The 18239-nt window shown below is 42.7% G+C and overlaps 1 protein-coding gene across 1 annotated transcript in view; it reads left to right on the forward strand.

Annotated features, from left to right (window-relative positions):
• The first annotated feature begins 1657 nt into the window (after window positions 1–1657).
• ddah1 (dimethylarginine dimethylaminohydrolase 1) overlaps window positions 1658–18239 on the forward strand; it is an 84778-nt gene continuing 68196 nt past the window's right edge. Inside the window, exon 1 of the mRNA XM_086090057.1 lies at window positions 1658–1994. Within this exon, the coding sequence (XP_085946183.1) occupies window positions 1701–1994 (294 nt within the window). The 5' untranslated portion in view covers window positions 1658–1700. The remainder of the gene's footprint in view (window positions 1995–18239) is intronic.

Below are 18239 nucleotides of genomic sequence, written 5' to 3' on the forward strand. Positions count from 1 at the left end.
TTCACCCTGGAGTGTATTTTGCAAGTTGCTAGGAGACTATTAAACAAACTACTCGTCATACCACCACTTTGAAGTTTTGCTCTACAACGTTTGGTTTGTCTTCACTTCATATTATTTCCAAGCCAGCAAGGTTTTGTCAAAAAAAGCAGCCATGTTCACGTTTATTTTTGTCAGAACTGGAAGTGATGCGCACAATTCACTGAGGTGTCAAATTAGAGCAGGGTAGCACAAACTACTGGCGAGGAGGACTTAAGCGACATCAGAATTTTTTTGCCTCAAGTTATCGGTCGCTGGTATCAGTAGCCTCCAAGAGTATTTGATATCTTGAAATAAGGCTCATGTCAGTCCAATACCGGGATAGATCCTCACCAGTCACTACCAGAACTGGATCATAACCAATTTATGTTAGTGAATTGATTTTTTGCACTGTCACTTTGAAATTATATTAAAACATGATGGAATTTTAAAACATCCAATTAATTGATTAATCAAAAAATTATCATTGGCAGATTAATCGATTAATAAAATAATGATCTACTTATCTCCTTTATTTATTAGACCGAATGAATAATTTTCTTCCATCACTCTTGGTTTTATTGGATTGTTAAAAAGTTCCCCTTTTTTTGTGTCACCCTGTATATGCACATGCATGGGCACAACACAACCACAATGAAACGGTCATGTCAGCTATCATGAATTAAAAAAAAAGAAAAAGTAATTGAATCAAAGGAACTGTAGATGACAGACTGCCAGGCTTCATGTGATAGTCGCTGTGCGTCACCGCGACCCGCCTAGAGGCTGGAGCGCGACACTCAATGAGGCAGCTGTCATCTGGCCATCAAGAATGACTGTAGTTCAAAACCGATCACAAACAGTGCCGCAACAGATGTAGACAGACAATATGTGAGCAACTCCAACAAGATGGAGACATTAGTTTTGAGTTTGTGACATAAATCGCAGAAATGGCAACTTTGAGACTTCTCCCAAAATAACCTCCTTGAGGTCTCTATTTTTATTTAAAAAAAAGTTAAAATTGTAATATAAGTGTATGAAAATTATTAGAACAGGTCTATCTTTAGCCGACTTTAGCTAGTGTAACCCTCATTACTTAAAGGTGCATTGTGCAGTTTAAAAAGGTATTATTAAAGCTTTATTTACATCATGCATGCTCCACCAATGCCCAGATGAGTACGAAGAGCCCTGACTGTTTGACTCTGACTGCATCTATCAGCCGTTATCTTCCCACACACTCCACAGTTTTTTTGGGGAGGGGCAGAGTCATGTCTTCGTTTGTCAATTGTGGCTGTTGCTTTAAGATCGTGCACGTACTCGCACGCGCACCATGAAGGAGCCTGACACAGATGCTGCAGTTACGCTTTGCGCCAGAGGTGGCAGTCGTGAGTAAAAAAGTGACAAACTGCACAAAGATCCTTTAAGCAAGTATTGCTAAATGTTAAATATAAACAAATGTATAATTTCTACTATCTACTACTAATTTCTTGCTCCACGTCACATCCTGTTTTAGACAGTTGACAAAATTTGACAGCAGAGACACACGTGGGGCAGAGATAACTAAAGCATTTACTGGCAGGCAGCATTGTGACAGCTGATGCTCACTGATTCGCTAGGGTGTTCAGCAGGTTTGATTGCCCCCCCCCCCCCGCCCCCTTTAGTTAAGAGCGCAAAGTGACGGGGGAAACATGGCGGGTTTAATGGCAGGTTTTGGTTGTTACACCCACGCTGTCGTCCGGGGAATCCCTAGGTCTCTGGCCAAAGAAGCGCTCCGGACCAGCCAGGCTGATGTGGATTCAATCAAGGCGCAAAGGGAGTATGATGATTACGTGCACGTCCTGAGGACCACGCTCGGGCTCGAGGTGGTGGAACTGCCCGCGGATGAGACGCTCCCGGACTGCGTGTTCGTGGAGGATTCCGCTGTGGTGTGCGGAGACACGGCGCTCATCACCAGACCGGGTGCAGAGAGCAGGAGGAGAGAGGTAGGCAAAGTGGCAAACATATGCTTAGCATCATATACCAGCCACCTAACAAAAACATTGGATGTTAACGTGTTTCGCTGAGCATAATCACAAATATAGAAACGTATTATAGGCTATTTAACTGAATCTGCTGTCTCTTGCTCAAATTTTTATTGCATCTATAGTTTACTCCACAGCAACATAATACACCTTGCTTTTGAAAGTCACAATGCTTTACTATAAGTACTACAGTTAATCACAACGAATGTTAATGATTAAGCAAATACAACGCCCATCCATTGTATTTTTTATTAAATGTGCTGTACTAATTTTGGGTGCTCTGGATGAATGTCTATGAGGCCAAATGACTACTGTTAATGATAATTTTCAAAAATTCTGTATTCTTTTGTAGTTGTGTTATCTAACACATTGTTAATGCTCTCACAAAGTGTGTACATGTGCATGTGTGTGTTAGAGAAGAAAACAGTCAATGGGGGAAACGGTTGGTTGGCTTCTGTGAAACAGGCTGTCATTTCAGATCAGTCACTTTGTTTGGCACAGTGGCTCTAAGGGGCCCTTGCTCTCTTACACTGTATTTATTTATATTTTTTTAAAAGCTTTGGCGTTGCTGCCCTCAGCACAACATATTAGATTCACGTCTATTTTTGCTTGGTGCAAGCTGCAATTACATGCAGTGAAATTTTAAAGTCATCTGTCATGAGCGAAAAAAGTCATGAACTAAAAGGTATGAGAATAGTGTTTACAAAAACCTATCACTAAGATAAACTAAAATGTTATTATCCTAGGAAACTTGTGGGTGGGGACTCATTACTTAAGCAAGTATTGCTAAATGGTCAATATAAACACATTTCTGATTTCAGATTAAACTAAGGAATTGTGTTAGTTCAGATTATTTTTCATTAATAACGTTTTTTATTTTAAATTAATGTTTTAAAACATTGTGTAGTTCCTTCCTGTTGTTTTTTAAGTGTGCACTGCTCAAAACATGTAAATGTTTTACTACGCTTGCATCACACTTGGTATCAACGGTATAATACCTTTACACCATTTACAGTTGTAAAAGCATGCACATCAAAACAAATGCTAGCACTACAGCAATACATGAAAACTGTGAGTCAGAACTTCAGGCTATCCAGTGTATATTATAGTCTGGGGGCCCCAGGCAAAAAGAACCATGGAGGCCACCCTAGAAACTTGGACAATGGAAAATAAATCTTTTGTTTAGGGATGGGCGAGTACCGAGAGAGCAAATAATGCTCTCTCGGGGGCAGCCAATAACTCTTGTGGTGGTTTTACCATCAATAACTAGAAATGACAAGAATAGAAAATTGCCATTGATTTAATAAAAATTCTCAGGAAAATGCTATAATGGGATATATAGGTCTTTCTTTAAAAGTATCTGGCATTGTTTTTTGGGGGATATTTTATGAATCAATAAGTACTAGTGATATCGCTACTTGGTCTCGGTATCGGTGACGACTCGAGTCAAGTGGTATCGTATATCCTAGTTTTATTAAACAAGTAAAATAAGCAACAACTAGCTATAACTATCAGTATTAGGGATGGGCGAGTACCGATACTTAGAGTGACCACTAGATGTCGCTATAGCATAGAATAAAGGCAAAATGCATGCATTTAGAAGCATGCGTACTACGGTGGCTCAGAGAGACCACACTTTGCAAGCATCTCGGCAAGCGACGGTGACTTGACAGCTGGTGTGAAGCCCGGCGAGCAACGCCGAAAGACCGAGCAAGCTGCATTTAGCTGGAGCAGCTAGCAAGAGCGGCTAGCGGGAACTAGTAAACAAAAAAGCTAGTAAAAGCTTGCGAAAGCAAAGCAGAATGTGACAAGCAACGGGAGCCCTAATCACGGGAGTCAGCGACGACCACCTGCAGGCCCCAGCTGTGGAAGGTTAAGCCTGGGTCAACCCATTGGTCCGACGCTCGATGGAAGCACCACCCAGGCTATTTGTACGTGTAGATTCTAATGGACAGGACCAAAATACATAGATGTAGCAATTGACAGGTCTGTACCTACTTTAAAACAAAATATGCAGGCATCCAAATATGGTCCAAAATTTAGAGTGCAATTCCTGGATCCCCGGCGGCACGGTGGGTGACTGGTTAGCACGTCCGCCTCCCAGTGCAGAGGACGTGAGATCGAGTCCGGGCTTCGGCTTTCCTGGGTGGAGTTTGCATGTTCTCCCCGTGCTTGCGTGGGTTTCCCCGGGTACTCCGGTTTCCTCCCACATTCCAAAGACATGCATGTCAGGTTAATTGAACTCTCCAAGTTGTCCATAGGTGTGATTGTGGGTGTTGGTGGTTGTTCGTCTCTGTGTGCCCTGCGATTGGCTGGCAACCAGTTTAGGGTGTACCCTGCCTACTGCCCGAAGCCAGCTGGGATAGGCTCCAGCGCCCCCCGCGACCCTTGCGAGTACAAGCGGTTAAGAAAATGGATGGATGGATGGATGGAATTTCCAGATCCCAAAAGTGGGCGTGGCACCCAAACTTTGAAGGACAATAACTGCAAAACCATTTGAGCTAGGAGGCTCAAACTTCTGATTCTTTCTTTTGACATCATAAGGCACTAATGAAATAAAAGTCAGGCAAATTGAAGGGGTCTCACTGTGGAAGTTTTGGGAATTTGTGTGAATTGACATGGAATGTATGATTATAATAAAATTTAAATACAGATATCAACATAATTTATGATTTCTTTCTCTTAATAATTTCAAATCTCTCCTCAAAACCAACATGCATAACATTGTATACGGCAGTTGAAGCGCGTGTGCTTTTTAACCTCATATTAAAAGCTTGCTTTCACTGCAGCGATTTATTTGGCTCTCGGCATAGTTTAGCTTTGTTACGTTCCAATACGGCAGATAAAAGGCTTAGATCGCCGCAAGTAGTTTTAAATTGGGCCGTGTGTGCCTGTAGTGGAAATTAGGTCTGATGATCTGTGTAGTACTCAGCAGTCAGTCTTGTATTGTATATTTATTCATTTTATTAACAGTTCCACCATCTTTTATTATGAATTACTTTGTTTATTGTGAATCATTACATTTCTCATTTATTATGTTTTTAATAGTTTTATTTTGTTCTTTTTTTTGTTTTGCCAAGTGGTGTCGTGCTTGTGGTGGTGAAGTGATGAGTTCTGTTGATGTGCTGTGTTGTCTTGTCATCAGGGGCGTAGCCAGAAATTTTAAATTGGGGTTGCCAGGGTGAAACCATGACTCGTATAGGGGTGGCCATAAGTTCATACCTGAAATGTCTAAATAAGTGGTTCTTAACCATGCATCCATACCGTTCGCATGTCGACTTTGGACTGCGAGCGCCGATGAGTGGGCTGTATAAAATATGTTATGAATTTAATGTAATGGAGCTGTTGCAATTGTCAATTAGTTGCTCAGTTACAATAGAGCTTTCTGCCACTTGGCGGCAATAAGGCAAATGTCTGTTAATGACCTGTACACAATAAGTAGAAAAGGAAACTGAACGGCGAAATTCACGACTAAGTATATAAAAAAACAACAACTATGTTGATGCCTTACCTCACCAAAAGACGACTTTTTTTCCATTGTTTTACCTGTGGTAAAATCTATTACCTGTAGTCATTTTTGTGTGAGTAAACATGACTCAAGACTCTGAACTTGATTTGATGCAGGAATTCTTTGCCTGTTTGGCATCTTGTTGGATGTCAAAGTTCACACATTAATAAATGTATTTTTGATGATCACATTGTTTCAGCTTTTTATAAGTGTTTTTGATTTCACAATTGAATACAATCATAATATCTGAATGGACCATTTTGTACAAGAAATACAGGTTAAAAAGAACACTTGGTTTGTTTTTATTAGATTGTTTTCTGTAGTTCTTATTTATTTATTGTTTTATTGTGTCCTTTTTAAGATATCAGCTTGTTCCTACTGTACAAGATTAATACATTAAATTTCTTCTTTTTGTGTCTAATTTTACAAACATTTATTTGTTCAAAACACTGAACATTAAACATACAAACAAAAAACAAAACCTAGTAAATTGTTAGGTGTGCGCAAAAGCGGTGGGCAAGGTTTACAGTTTTTATTGAACAAAAGGAGCTTGACTAAACACTAACAAAAAGCGACGTTACAAAAGGTCAACGTGTACCTACAGAAAAACAAAATAACTAACCAAGGAAGGTGGGCGGAATATCACGAGAGGCGACTAACTAAGATTAAGAATGAAAACAAAAAGACTTACACAAGGTACGTACAAATCAACAACCACAACAATCACAGCAGTACTTACAAGAAACAACAGAAGACAAAAAGTACTGCTGGCAGGAACTAGGAGATAACAGATACGAGCACGAGACTAACAAAATGCTGAGGCACTGGCAAGCAGCAAGAACAATAACTTGGCAATCTTTCTCCCGTGAGTACTGTGTCTAAATAGCCCGCTGATTAGGATTGCCTACAGAAAATTCATGGAACCCTGTAAGCCAGGACCCACACTACTCATTTCCTATAGGTAATTTAAAATACTTAGGCATAAAAATCTCACCTAAATTAACTGAGTTAATTAATTTAAACTTTACTCCACTTCTGGATAGCATTTATAGTGACTTGGAGCGCTGGAATAATCGTCCTATTTCTCTAATAGGACGAATAGCCACTATTAAAATGAAAGTTTTACCCAAAATAAACTATTTTTTCTCAATGATTCCATTTAAACCTACGGCTAACTGGTTCCAGTTGTTGGACTCAGCCGTTACAAAATGTTACTGGAATAAAAAAAAAGAAGCAAAGATTAGTCTATCTACTCTTCAGAAAAATAAATCCAAAGGAGGGCTAAAGGCACCAAATTTTATGCACTACTATATAGCCAACCAGCTACAATATTTTATTTTATGGGCACAACCCAATAGAGATACTAACTGTTGGCTGGAACTAGAACAGAAGGATTGTAATAACCTCAGACTCCTAGATTTACTCTTTATTACAACATCGATTAAGCGACATAACTGTTTTAAAAATCCAATGATTTCCGCCACCCTGACTGCCTGGTGGAAGGCACTAGAAATTACAAAAGCCCAAGTGGAGCCCTGTGGGCTTTCTCCCCTATGGCATAACCCCGACTTTCAAATTAACAACCAATTGTTTTATTTGAGTGTGTGGGAGCAGAAAGGAATTACACATCTCCACCATCTCTTCTCAGATAATATGTTTATATCATATACATCCTTGCTCCAAAAATACAAAATAAAAAACGGATTTTTTTTACATTATTTGCAAGTTAAAAGTATGATAAAGAAACAAATTCCAACACTTCAGGGTACGCTCCAACCGCCTGTTTTAGCTAAAGATATTACCAAGCTTTCTCCGACAACAACAAAAAAACTCTCAAAAATATATAAGTTACTTTCATATACTGATAAAACGTCTTTACCCATCTCGAAATGGGAAACAGACTTGTCTATAGCTCCGGAATCTGACTTTTGGATTCAAGTCTGTGAAAACGTCTTTAAAATGATAAAACACACAAATTTACAACTTATCCAATATAAAATTATTCACAGAACATACATTACTCAATATATGATGAAGAAAATGGGACTCTCAGACTCCGACATTTGTCTCCAGTGTTTACAAAACACTACAGACACTTATTTTCATGCTTTATGGTTATGTACTCCGGTTATGTGTTTCTGGACTAAAGTCTTAGAAAAACTTTCCGCTGTCTTGGACTGCAGGATACCGTTCTCTCCAAACTTGTGTTTGCTAGGTGACTTAACAACAACTGACTTACCACATAAACAATTTCAATCTATACTTGTAGCCCTTACTATCGCAAAAAAAACTATTCTTGTTAACTGGAAAAATAAACAAACTCTGAATATCGACCAATGGTCTAACCTCCTCATAAATCACATTTTAATGGAAAAAATATCTGGATCATTTTGAAGAACCGGTCAACAACACTAAGAACTACAGTTTCCTCAGGACATGGGAAAACCGGTGACAAAGTCCAGTGCTATATGTGACCATGGGCAAGACGGGATGGGCAATGGGTGTAGCAGACCAGCTGGGGAATGGTGAGATGACTTGTTCCGGGCGCAAACAGAACATGCTGTGACATATTCCTGAATGTCCTTATTAACCCCAGGCCACCAGAACTTCTGGGAAACAAGGAAACATGTGCAGTTTATGTCAGAAGGGCAAGCAACTTTAGACTCATGTCCCCATTGCAAAACTTCTCTCCTTAGTTCCTGTGGCACAAACAGCTTGCCAGTTGGACATCCCTGAGGCACACAAATGTCTTTCAAGGCGTTGGTCACCCTTTTCTCCACCTCCCATTGGAGCGCCCCGACCACTCGAGCCACAGGTATAATCGTCTCAGGGGTGGTGTCCACCTCATCCAAATTGAAATTACTCGACAGGGCATCAGGTTTGATGTTGCGGGAACCCGGGCGGTAGGTAATTGTGAAGTTTAAGCGGGTCAGGAACAGGGCACAACGTCCTTGACGAGGATTCAGTCTTAGGGCTGCTCGGATATAGGTCAGGTTATTGTGGTCAGTAAACACCACGAAAGGCTCAGCTGCACCCTCCAGCCAGTGCCTCCAGTCCTGAAGTGCCAGAACAATGGCAAGCAGCTCCCTATTACCAACATCATAGTTACGTTCCGCAGGACTGAGGCGACGCGAGAAGAATGTGCAGGGATGAACCTTCTGGTCAACTTGGGTCCTCTGTGACAGAACTGCTCCCGCTCCTGAATCAAAGGCATCCACTTCTACAAAAAAAGGTAGAGTTGGATCAGGGTGAGAAAGAATGGGTGTATTGGTAAACAGACGTTTTAACTCAACAAACGCAGACTCAGCTTCTGGGGTCCAACTGAAAGGTCTCTTTACTGATGTGAGCCTTGTCAAAGGTTCTGCCTTACAACTATAACTGCTGATGAATTGCCTATAGAAATTGGCGAACCCCAGGAACCTTTGCAAGTGCTTCCTTGATGTAGGGGATGGCCATTCGACCACAGCCTGGATTTTGGCTGGATCAGCTCTCAACTGGCCCTTCTCCACAATTAACCCCAGAAACTGAACAGAAGGCGAGTGGAATTCACATTTCTCAGCCTTTACGTACAACCGGTAGCCGTTGCAACACCAGCCGAACATGCTGCTGATGTTCCTCGAGAAATCTGGAAAATATAAGAATATCATCCAAATAGACGAAGCGGAACTGGCCAATCATGTCATGGAGAACATCGTTTATCAAATTCTGAAAAACCGCAGGTGCATTAGTAAGTCCCAAGGGCATTACCAGATATTCAAAATGCCCCATGGGAGTGTTGAACGGCATCTTCCACTCATCTCCTTTTCTAATCCTTACCAAATGATAAGCATTACGCAGGTCTAGTTTGGTAAAAATGGAGGCAGAATGTAGAGGAGTAAATTCCTGATTCTATCCATCCTGGTCACTCCCAAAGAGAACCTCAGCATCTTCATCTCTGCCACCTCCAGCTCTGCCTCCTGTCTTTTCCTCATTGGCACTCTCTCCAGACCAAACAACATTGCTGGTCTCACCACAGTTTTATAAACCTTTGCTTTCATTTTAGCTGAAACTCTTCTATCACACATCACACCTGACACTTTTCTCCACCCGTTCCAGCCTTTCTGCACACACTTCTTCACTTCTTTTCCACACTCTCCATTGCTCTGGACTGTTGACCCTAAATACTTAAACTCCTCCACCTTATTGGTCTCTTCTCCCTGTAACCTCACTCTTCCGCTTGGGTTCCCTCCCATTTACACACATATACTCCATCTTGCTACGGCTAACCTACATCCCCCTCCTTTCCAGGGCAAACCTCCATGCCTCTAGCTTCTCCTCCACCTGTTGCCTGCTCTCACTACATATCACATTGTCATGTGCAAACATCATAGTCCATGGAGATTCCTGTCCAACATCATCTGTCATCCACACCTACAGCACACCTTACCACTGTCTTACAGTCCTCATACATGTCCTGCACCACTTGAACATACTTCTCTGCCACTCCAGACTTCCTCATACAAAACCACAGTTCCTCTCTGGGCACCCTGTCATAAGCTTTCTCCAGATCTACAAAGACACAATGCAGCTCCTTCTAACCTTCTCTGTACTTCACTATCAACATCCTCAAAGCAAATACTGCATCTGTGGTACTCTTTTTTTCTTTTCTTTTTTGTTTTTGGGGCATGAAACCATACTGCTGCTAACAAATGTTCACCTCTGCCCTCAGTCTAGCTTCAACTACTCTTTCCCATAGCTTCATCGTGTGGCTCATTAGCTTTATTCCTCTGTAGTTGCCACAACTCTGCACGTCTCCCTTGTTCTTAAAAATGGGCACCAGCACACTTCTCCATTCCTCAGGCATCTTTTCACTATCTAAGATCCTGTTGAACAACCCAGTCATAAATTCTACTGCTACCTCTCCTAGGCACTTCCATACCTCCACAGGTATATCATCAGGACCGAGTGCCTTTCCACTCTTCATCCTCTTCAATACCCTTCTCACTTCATCCTTACTAATCTTTGCTACTTCCTGGTCCACAACAGTCACCTCTTCTATGCTTCCTGGTGAATAATATATATATATATATATATATATATATATATAAAATAACACGTGTGGGGGGCCTATTAATAGTATTCATTTAAAAAAAAAAATACAATGAAATTGACCAAATTCTGGCGTGCGGTATTAGCCCACGGCCAGTGATATACAGGTTCTGGCAGGATCACCACAATTTGGCTTGACCTACTAGAACCCTGCTAACGAACAGATTTGCAAGTACGTTTAACTCTTTGACCGCCAAAAACGTTTAATAACGTTTAGTAAAATCCAAATGAGTGCCGCCAAAGACGTTAAAAGATGTTCACTATATATATTTTTTTAAACGGGTGGAGGAAAGCCTTGGCAAGCTGTGCTGAAAGTATCAAGCAGGTCAAGTTAGTATCATGACTATTTTTGGGCACTAGATGGCAGCGATGACTCTCTTTGGACAAGATCGGGTAGGCGTCAGTAGAAGACGTGAGGCGGAGCTAGAGTGTTGAGGGGAGAATGACTGAGGAAGCGAAAATGGCGACCGGTTGCAAGCAGCTCACGCTTGAGCATTTTTTTCAAAGACGAAAAGCATCAACCAATGCTAAAGAGCACATTGATGATGATGATGATGGTGACTCCGAGGTTGACGCCAAAGTTGGAAGCGTTGACGCGGCGGCTTCGATCGCGTCGTAAAGCCTCACCGGCTAGCGATGCTAACGCCGGAAAACGAGCACTTCTGCACAGGCGGACGTTCAATCGGACGATGAAGAGTACCCCGAGTCCAATGCATATTCATCGGAGGAGTGGGTACAGTCTGATCACGGAGAAGACACTGGTTCTGGACTATGAGGCCACCATGAATGGAGTGGATAAGATGGATCAGAACATCTCTTACCACCCGGTATAGGAACTGAAGGACATGAGGAAGCCAGACGTAACACCAGGTCACCGTATCATGATCCTGAGAGTAGACTTGATGACAACATGGCCAAACACACACTGCAGTATATACCTGCTACTCCCCGGAAAAAAAGGCCGGCAAGAAAGTGCACACGAAGGGGCAATCGCAGTGAAACTAATCTGTGGTGCAAATCCTGCTGCGTCCCCTTGCATGCAGGGGAGTTTTACACAATATACCTCACAAAAAGAAAAACTGTGTAGTTGAAACATCCACACAATTGTAAATAGTACCACAGTTGCACACATTTGTAAATAGTTTGCCAAATTGTTTTGTCAAATTGTTACACTGTTGAATGTAAATAAACGTATTTTGCTATCAAAAAACACTTTTTCATTGTTGGTGGTAGTGTTTTACAGAAGTAAAGCACTGTTTAGATGTTTGTGGCATCATTCATGGAAAAAAAAGGTGTCAAATTCACTAGAGTGCATGAAATAATATCGTTTCACTAAAAGCTTGATTTCTCCGTATTTTGGTCCAAAACAGAGCATTTGGGTGAAACTAACCTATTTTCTATTGTTTGTTTGTTCAAACTTTTTTTCTGATGAAAGATGAGAGTTCAATCTTTCATTTGGTAGTATCTGTGTTTCCATAGTCCAAACACAACATTTTCTGTGGACCTTGAAAGATCAGTCAAAATGCTTAAATTAGCTGGCACCCACACATCCTCTTTTCTGAAAATGCTTGGCAGTCAAAGAGTTAAATGTACTTTGTACTTTGTACTAGAGTACACTGTCAACGGTTAACAAAGCCAACATTGATTATTCAATCAATAAATCACTCAATCAGCTAGCCAGGCCTAGACAAACAGGATACACAATATAAAAACACCACCACCAAAACAAAAACAAATAAATGTATATGTTTTGCGGGTTGATTTAGATACATCACATTTTTGTAATACTGAAAATCAAACAAAACATCTGAATGAATAAAAAAGGTTGCATGTACACATTGACACCACTGTACACACTGTACATTGACACCACTTCTCCCAGAAAAATGTAGCATGTCATTGCAAATTATTCTAAAAGGTGTCTCAACCTTTTGTTGTGTGTACCACACTGAGCATGAACAAAAGAAAGGCAAGCAAATAATTGTCAGGTCAGCAGACTTCAAAACAAAAATATGGAAAAGCATAGACAATCTCAACACTAGAAGTTCATCGTCTGAAAACAAAATGAGGTTTTCAAAGGAAACACTACCTGGGCATTTTGTTTTTGTTTTTCCCTTTCAAGCTTTCTTACTTATGCAGTTGCACCATATTTGCACTTTGTTTGCATTTCAATTGGGGAAAAAGGTGGTTTAAATATTATGTGAAATAAAAATGCTGTTATACCGAAGCACCAATCACAAATCTATTGTTCAGTAATTATTACCAATATCGTCACCACAATTTTTTTTTAAATATCGTGATATTATTTTTAAGCCATATCACGACACCTCTTCGCCCCCACACTCAAACATTACGGAGATTCACTGATGTTACTTCTGCTGCCCGGATGCGTGACTGTGTGCGTGTACGGGGCATTGTGAAATCTGAACACTACCAAAGAATTTTGGGGTACAATGTAAGGCCCTGTGTCAGAAAGCAGGTTCCCTGTCAGAAGTCATCGTCTTACAGCAGGACAATAACCCAAAACATCCTTGAAAAAACACCCCAAAATGGATTAAAGGGGATGTATCTCTGTATTTTAAGCCCTTCCACAGTTAACTATAGGCATGCAATGATTAAATCTTACCTTTGGCACCATGGCAATGTCATTTTTTAAAGGAAATATTAGGTATTTTGCTGGCAATTTTTTTAATGCGAAAGTAAAATACCCGGTTCAGTAAAACCCCACCTCTCCCCGTGTGGTTGACGCGCCCCTCTCGTCCTAAGCTACTGCGCACCGCCCACAAAAGAGTTGCACGCAAGACCCCGGCCAGCCCTTGCAGTGCAACCGCGTCTTCTTTAAATGTGGAAATTGGATGGATGTTAAATTCTTCAATGGACACTTGAAACAAAATGGCTCCTGTGCCGCAAGAAATCATAGTGGAGGAGGAGGGGAGGGGAAAAAACAACCCTTAGTGGGACACAAACCCAGGAGCGCGTTATCTGAGCCCTGAACAACTGTGATGTTATTTTCAGTTGACAACAAGTGACCAAATTTTGCTGCTTAACTCATGTTCCACAGGCGTAATTTTAATCAGATCACCGTGTTTAGACTGGTGGGACTGTATACAACATATTGTAAAGAAAATGTTTGTGTTGACTCAACCTTTAAGTTGAGGATGCCAATAATTTTGTACAGTCCATTTTTGTAGATCTGTGTGCAATGATCAGATTTGGCTTATTTTTCTGTGATTATTTTGTCAGAGGTGGGCATTCCGTGGGCATTCGGTCCATCAATCCGTCAATGACTTATGCCCATTTTGTTAACAATTGACGGGACACCTTGAAAAATTTATGAACTAAGCAGGAATTTTTCGTCAATCCGTCAATAAAAATTCAGCAATTTACTTATTTTTTTCCATTTTGCTCACAAATTGACTAATGATGATTGACGGAAAATTGACGGAACCCCACTTCGAAAGACGGAAACATTGACCGACGTTCATTTTGCTGAGCAATCGATGAATTGACGGTTCGTCTTGAAATATTGACGGGAGGGGTGGGGAAAAAAATTATATTGCAATATACTGTTGTGCTCTCTGTTGCAATAAATATATTGATACACTCACGCCAGTTTCGATATTTTACTACGGCACACTAGCGCAAACCACATAATAGATTTTCCCTATCATTCAGACCTGTCAATGAAGCTGAAAACATCCTCAACGTAACACGCCGCCTACACCAAGGCGAACTTAAAAAATATAGTTTTACGAAACAATACATTGATCCCATTGATCGGTACCCCGTACTCCCAAAGCACCCCCCACAGGACGCCTTGGTGGACTTTTACTTTGAAGTCGGCCTGTGTGGCCATGTGACCGGCAGCTTTCTACCAACATTTTTACAATGCCATCCCAAAAGTATATTTAACCGCTAATTTAGGATGCTAAGAAACCGCTAGTTAATTTGAACATATAATTACGTCGTCATTGTATGATTAGGCATTAGTGTCTGGCTGGTATGGTGGCAATCCATCCATCCATCCATTTGCTACCGCTTATCCGGGGTCAGGTTGCGGGGGCAGCAGCTTTAGGAGGGAAGCCCAGACTTCCCTCTCCCCAGCCACTTCGAACAGCTCTTCAGATGGGATCCCAAGGCGTTCCCTGGCCAGCCGGGAGACATAGTCTCTCCAGCGTGCCCTGAGTTGTCCCCAAAGCCTCCCGTCGGTGGGACATGCCCGGAACATCTCAACTGGCTTCTCTCAACGCGGAGGAGTAGCGGCTCGATCCTGAGTCCCTCCCGGATGACCGAGCTTCTCACCCTTTCTCTAAGCGAGAGCCCAGACACCCTGCAAAGGAAATTAATTTCGGCCGCTTGTATCCGGGATCTTGTTCTTTCGGTTACGACCCACAGCTCGTGACCATAGGTGAGGGTGGGAACGTAGATCGACCGGTAAATCGAGAGCTTCGCCTTTTGGCTCAGCTCCTTCTTCACCACAACAGACCGATATATCACTGCAGACGATGCACCAATCCGCCTGTCGATCTCCCGCTCCATCCTGTCCTCACTCGTGAACAAGACCACAAGATACTTGAACTCATCCACTTGAGGCAGGACCTCATCCCCGACCTGGAGAGAGCACGTCATCCTTTTCCGACTGAGGACCATTGTCTCGGATTTGGAGGAGGTGATCCTCATCCCAACCGCTTCACACTTGGCTGTGAACTGCTCCAGTGAGAGTTGGAGATTGTGGCTTGATGAAGCCAACAGCACCACATCATCTGCAAAAAGCAGAGATGCAAAACTGATTCCACCAAACCGGACCCTCTCAACGCTTCGCTTATGAACAAAATCGGTGACAAAGGGCAACCTTGGCGAAGTCCAACCCTCACTGGGAACGAATCCCACTTACTGCCGGCAATGCGGACCAAACTCTGACAACAGTCGTACAGGGACCGAACAGCCTGTATCAGGGGGCTCGGTACCCCGTACTCCCAAAGCACCCCCCACAGGACTCCCGGAGGGACACGGTCGAACGCCTTCTCCAAATCCACAAAACACATGTAGACTGGTTGGGTGAACTCCCATGCACCCTTTAGGATCCTGCCGAGGGTGTAGAGCTGGTCCACTATTCCACGGCCGGGACGAAAACCACACTGCTCCTTCTGAATCCTAAATTAGATTTCCCGGCGGACCCTCTTCTCCCGCACCCCTGAACAGACATTACCAGGGGGGCTGAGGTGTTCTGCCGGAGGTAGGCGTTGAAACTCTTTCTGACAGGGGATTCTGCCAGACATTCCCAACAAACCCACACAATACGTTTGGGTTTACCAAGTATGACCGGTATCTTTCCCCGCCATCGGAGCCAACACACCACCATGTGGTGATCATTTGTCAGCTCCGCCTCTCTTCATCCGAGTGTCCAAAACATGCGGCCGCAAGTCTACTACAAAGTCGATCAACGAACTGTGGCCTAGGGTTTACTGGTGCCAAGTGTACATATGGACACCCCTATGTTTGAACATGGTGTTAATTATGGACAATCTGTGACGAGCACAGAAGTCCAATAACAGAACACCACTCGGGTTCTGATAGAGGGGGCGTTCCTCCCAATCACGTCCCTCCAGGTCTCACTGTCATTACGCACGTGAGCGTTGAAGTCCCCCAGCAGAACGAGGGAGTCCCCAGGGAGAGCGCTCTCCAGCACACCTTCCAGGGACTCCCAAAAAGGGTGCGTACTCTGAGCTGCTGTTTGGTGCATATGCGCAAACAACAGCCAGGACCCGTCCCCCCACCCGAAGGCGGATGGAGGCTACCCTCTCGTCAACCGGGGTAAACCCCAACGTACAGGCGAGGGGCAACAAGTATGCCCACACCTGAACTCCAGAGTGGACGAGAGTCCAACCCCTCTCGAGAGGATTGGTACCAGAGCCCAAGCCGTGTGTGGAGGAGAGTCCGACTATATCAAGTCGGAATTTCTCTGCCTCACACACCAGCTCGGGCTCCTTCTCCACCAGAGAGGTGACATTCCATGTCCCAAAAGCTAGCTTCTATAGCCGGAGATCAAACCGCCAAGGTCCCCGCCCTTGGCTGCCGCCCAGCCCACTATGCACCCGACCCCTTTGGCTCCTCCCACCTGTGGTGAGCCCATGGGAAGGGGGACCCAGGTTTCCTCTTCGGGGTGCAGGCCCGGCCACCAGGCGCTCGCCAACGAGCCCCACCTCCAGGCCTGGCTCCAGAGTGGGGCCCCGTTGACCCGCGTCCGGGCAAGGGAAAAGTCTGTCCATTTATTTTACTTGTGATAAAGGATCGATGAGCCGTGATTTGTCTGGCCCCTCACCTAGGACCTGTTTGGCATGGGTGACCCTGCCAGGACATAAAGCCCCAGACAACATAGCTCCATAGGATCATTGGGACACACAAACTCCTCCACCACGCTAAGGTGCCGGCTCACGGAGCCTCTACGATGGCCCTGTAGTGCAAAAAAGGGCTGGCAACAGTAATGAGCGACACCTACCTGGCTTGCTTTCTTTACTTTTTCAATATCCTGGGCCTAGGCTACTTTATAATTCACTCTCCATGTTGAAAGGAAGGGAATGTGCCTTAAATTGCACTTTGTCTTTTTCATTAAAAACAAAAAAGATAACAGAACTTTGTCTTCATTTATTTTATAAAACACCTTTTCCAATAAACAAAAACATTTAACTCAAAATGTCAAATGTTGACGTTTAGATTTTAGGAAAACAACTTTAAGCCATTAATACCTTGTTATTTTATACATGGACCAGGTATAAAATAAGAATGTATCTGCCTCTTATTGCACTTAAAGTTGTGTTCCTACATCCTAAATGACCAAATTAAACACTGTGAGTAAATTTTTTCATTATTATTATTATTTAATGGGCAAAAGTGTTTTATAAATTAAATCAATTTATCTTGTTTTGTTTTGTTTTCTCGTCCAAAAACGATTCGATCTGTGACTCAAATACGTGATGCAATCCGAACCGTGACTTTTGTGATCCAATGCTGTCACCATCAGTACTTAATTTCTCCTGTCCTGTTTGTGGGGGCGCTAATCCCTAAATGGTGTTAAAGTAGGCAGAAGCAGTGGCGAAGAACTGGTGTCTAGACACTATGGGCGAAGAAGAACAGTTGGCAAGTTTTCACTGTCACACATATACTGAATATTGTGATATATCGTTGACAACATTTCTGGCAATATATCGCGTATCGTAGATATCATGTATCATGATATTATTATTATCGCGGGCCACATATCGTCACAGTATCGAATCGTGAGTTACCCGTATTGTCCCACCCCTACTTGACGGATTGACAGCAACGAAAGGGTGTCCCGACTGTTGACGATTGCCGAATGATGGACACTCAAAATTCAATGACACGCCCTCCTCTGTATTTTGTGTTGTTCCGATGCAAAGAACATAACTTTTTAAAATGTGACTACAAATAATTTGTAATTGCTCCAATATTCTGGGAGCAGTGGTGCATTATCCAACTGTATGTACTGTATGCTGTTTTTGACTTTTTCTTTCAGTTAAGCTACCTAGTAGTTACTGAATTCCAGGAAGGTTCATGATGTTTTGGTAAAAGTCTATTCTTAAGCCTGA

This window comes from Leptonotus elevatus, chromosome 11, assembly GCF_054856555.1.
Source record: "Leptonotus elevatus isolate MCC_2025b chromosome 11, RoL_Lele_1.0, whole genome shotgun sequence".
NCBI lineage: Eukaryota > Metazoa > Chordata > Actinopteri > Syngnathiformes > Syngnathidae > Leptonotus > Leptonotus elevatus.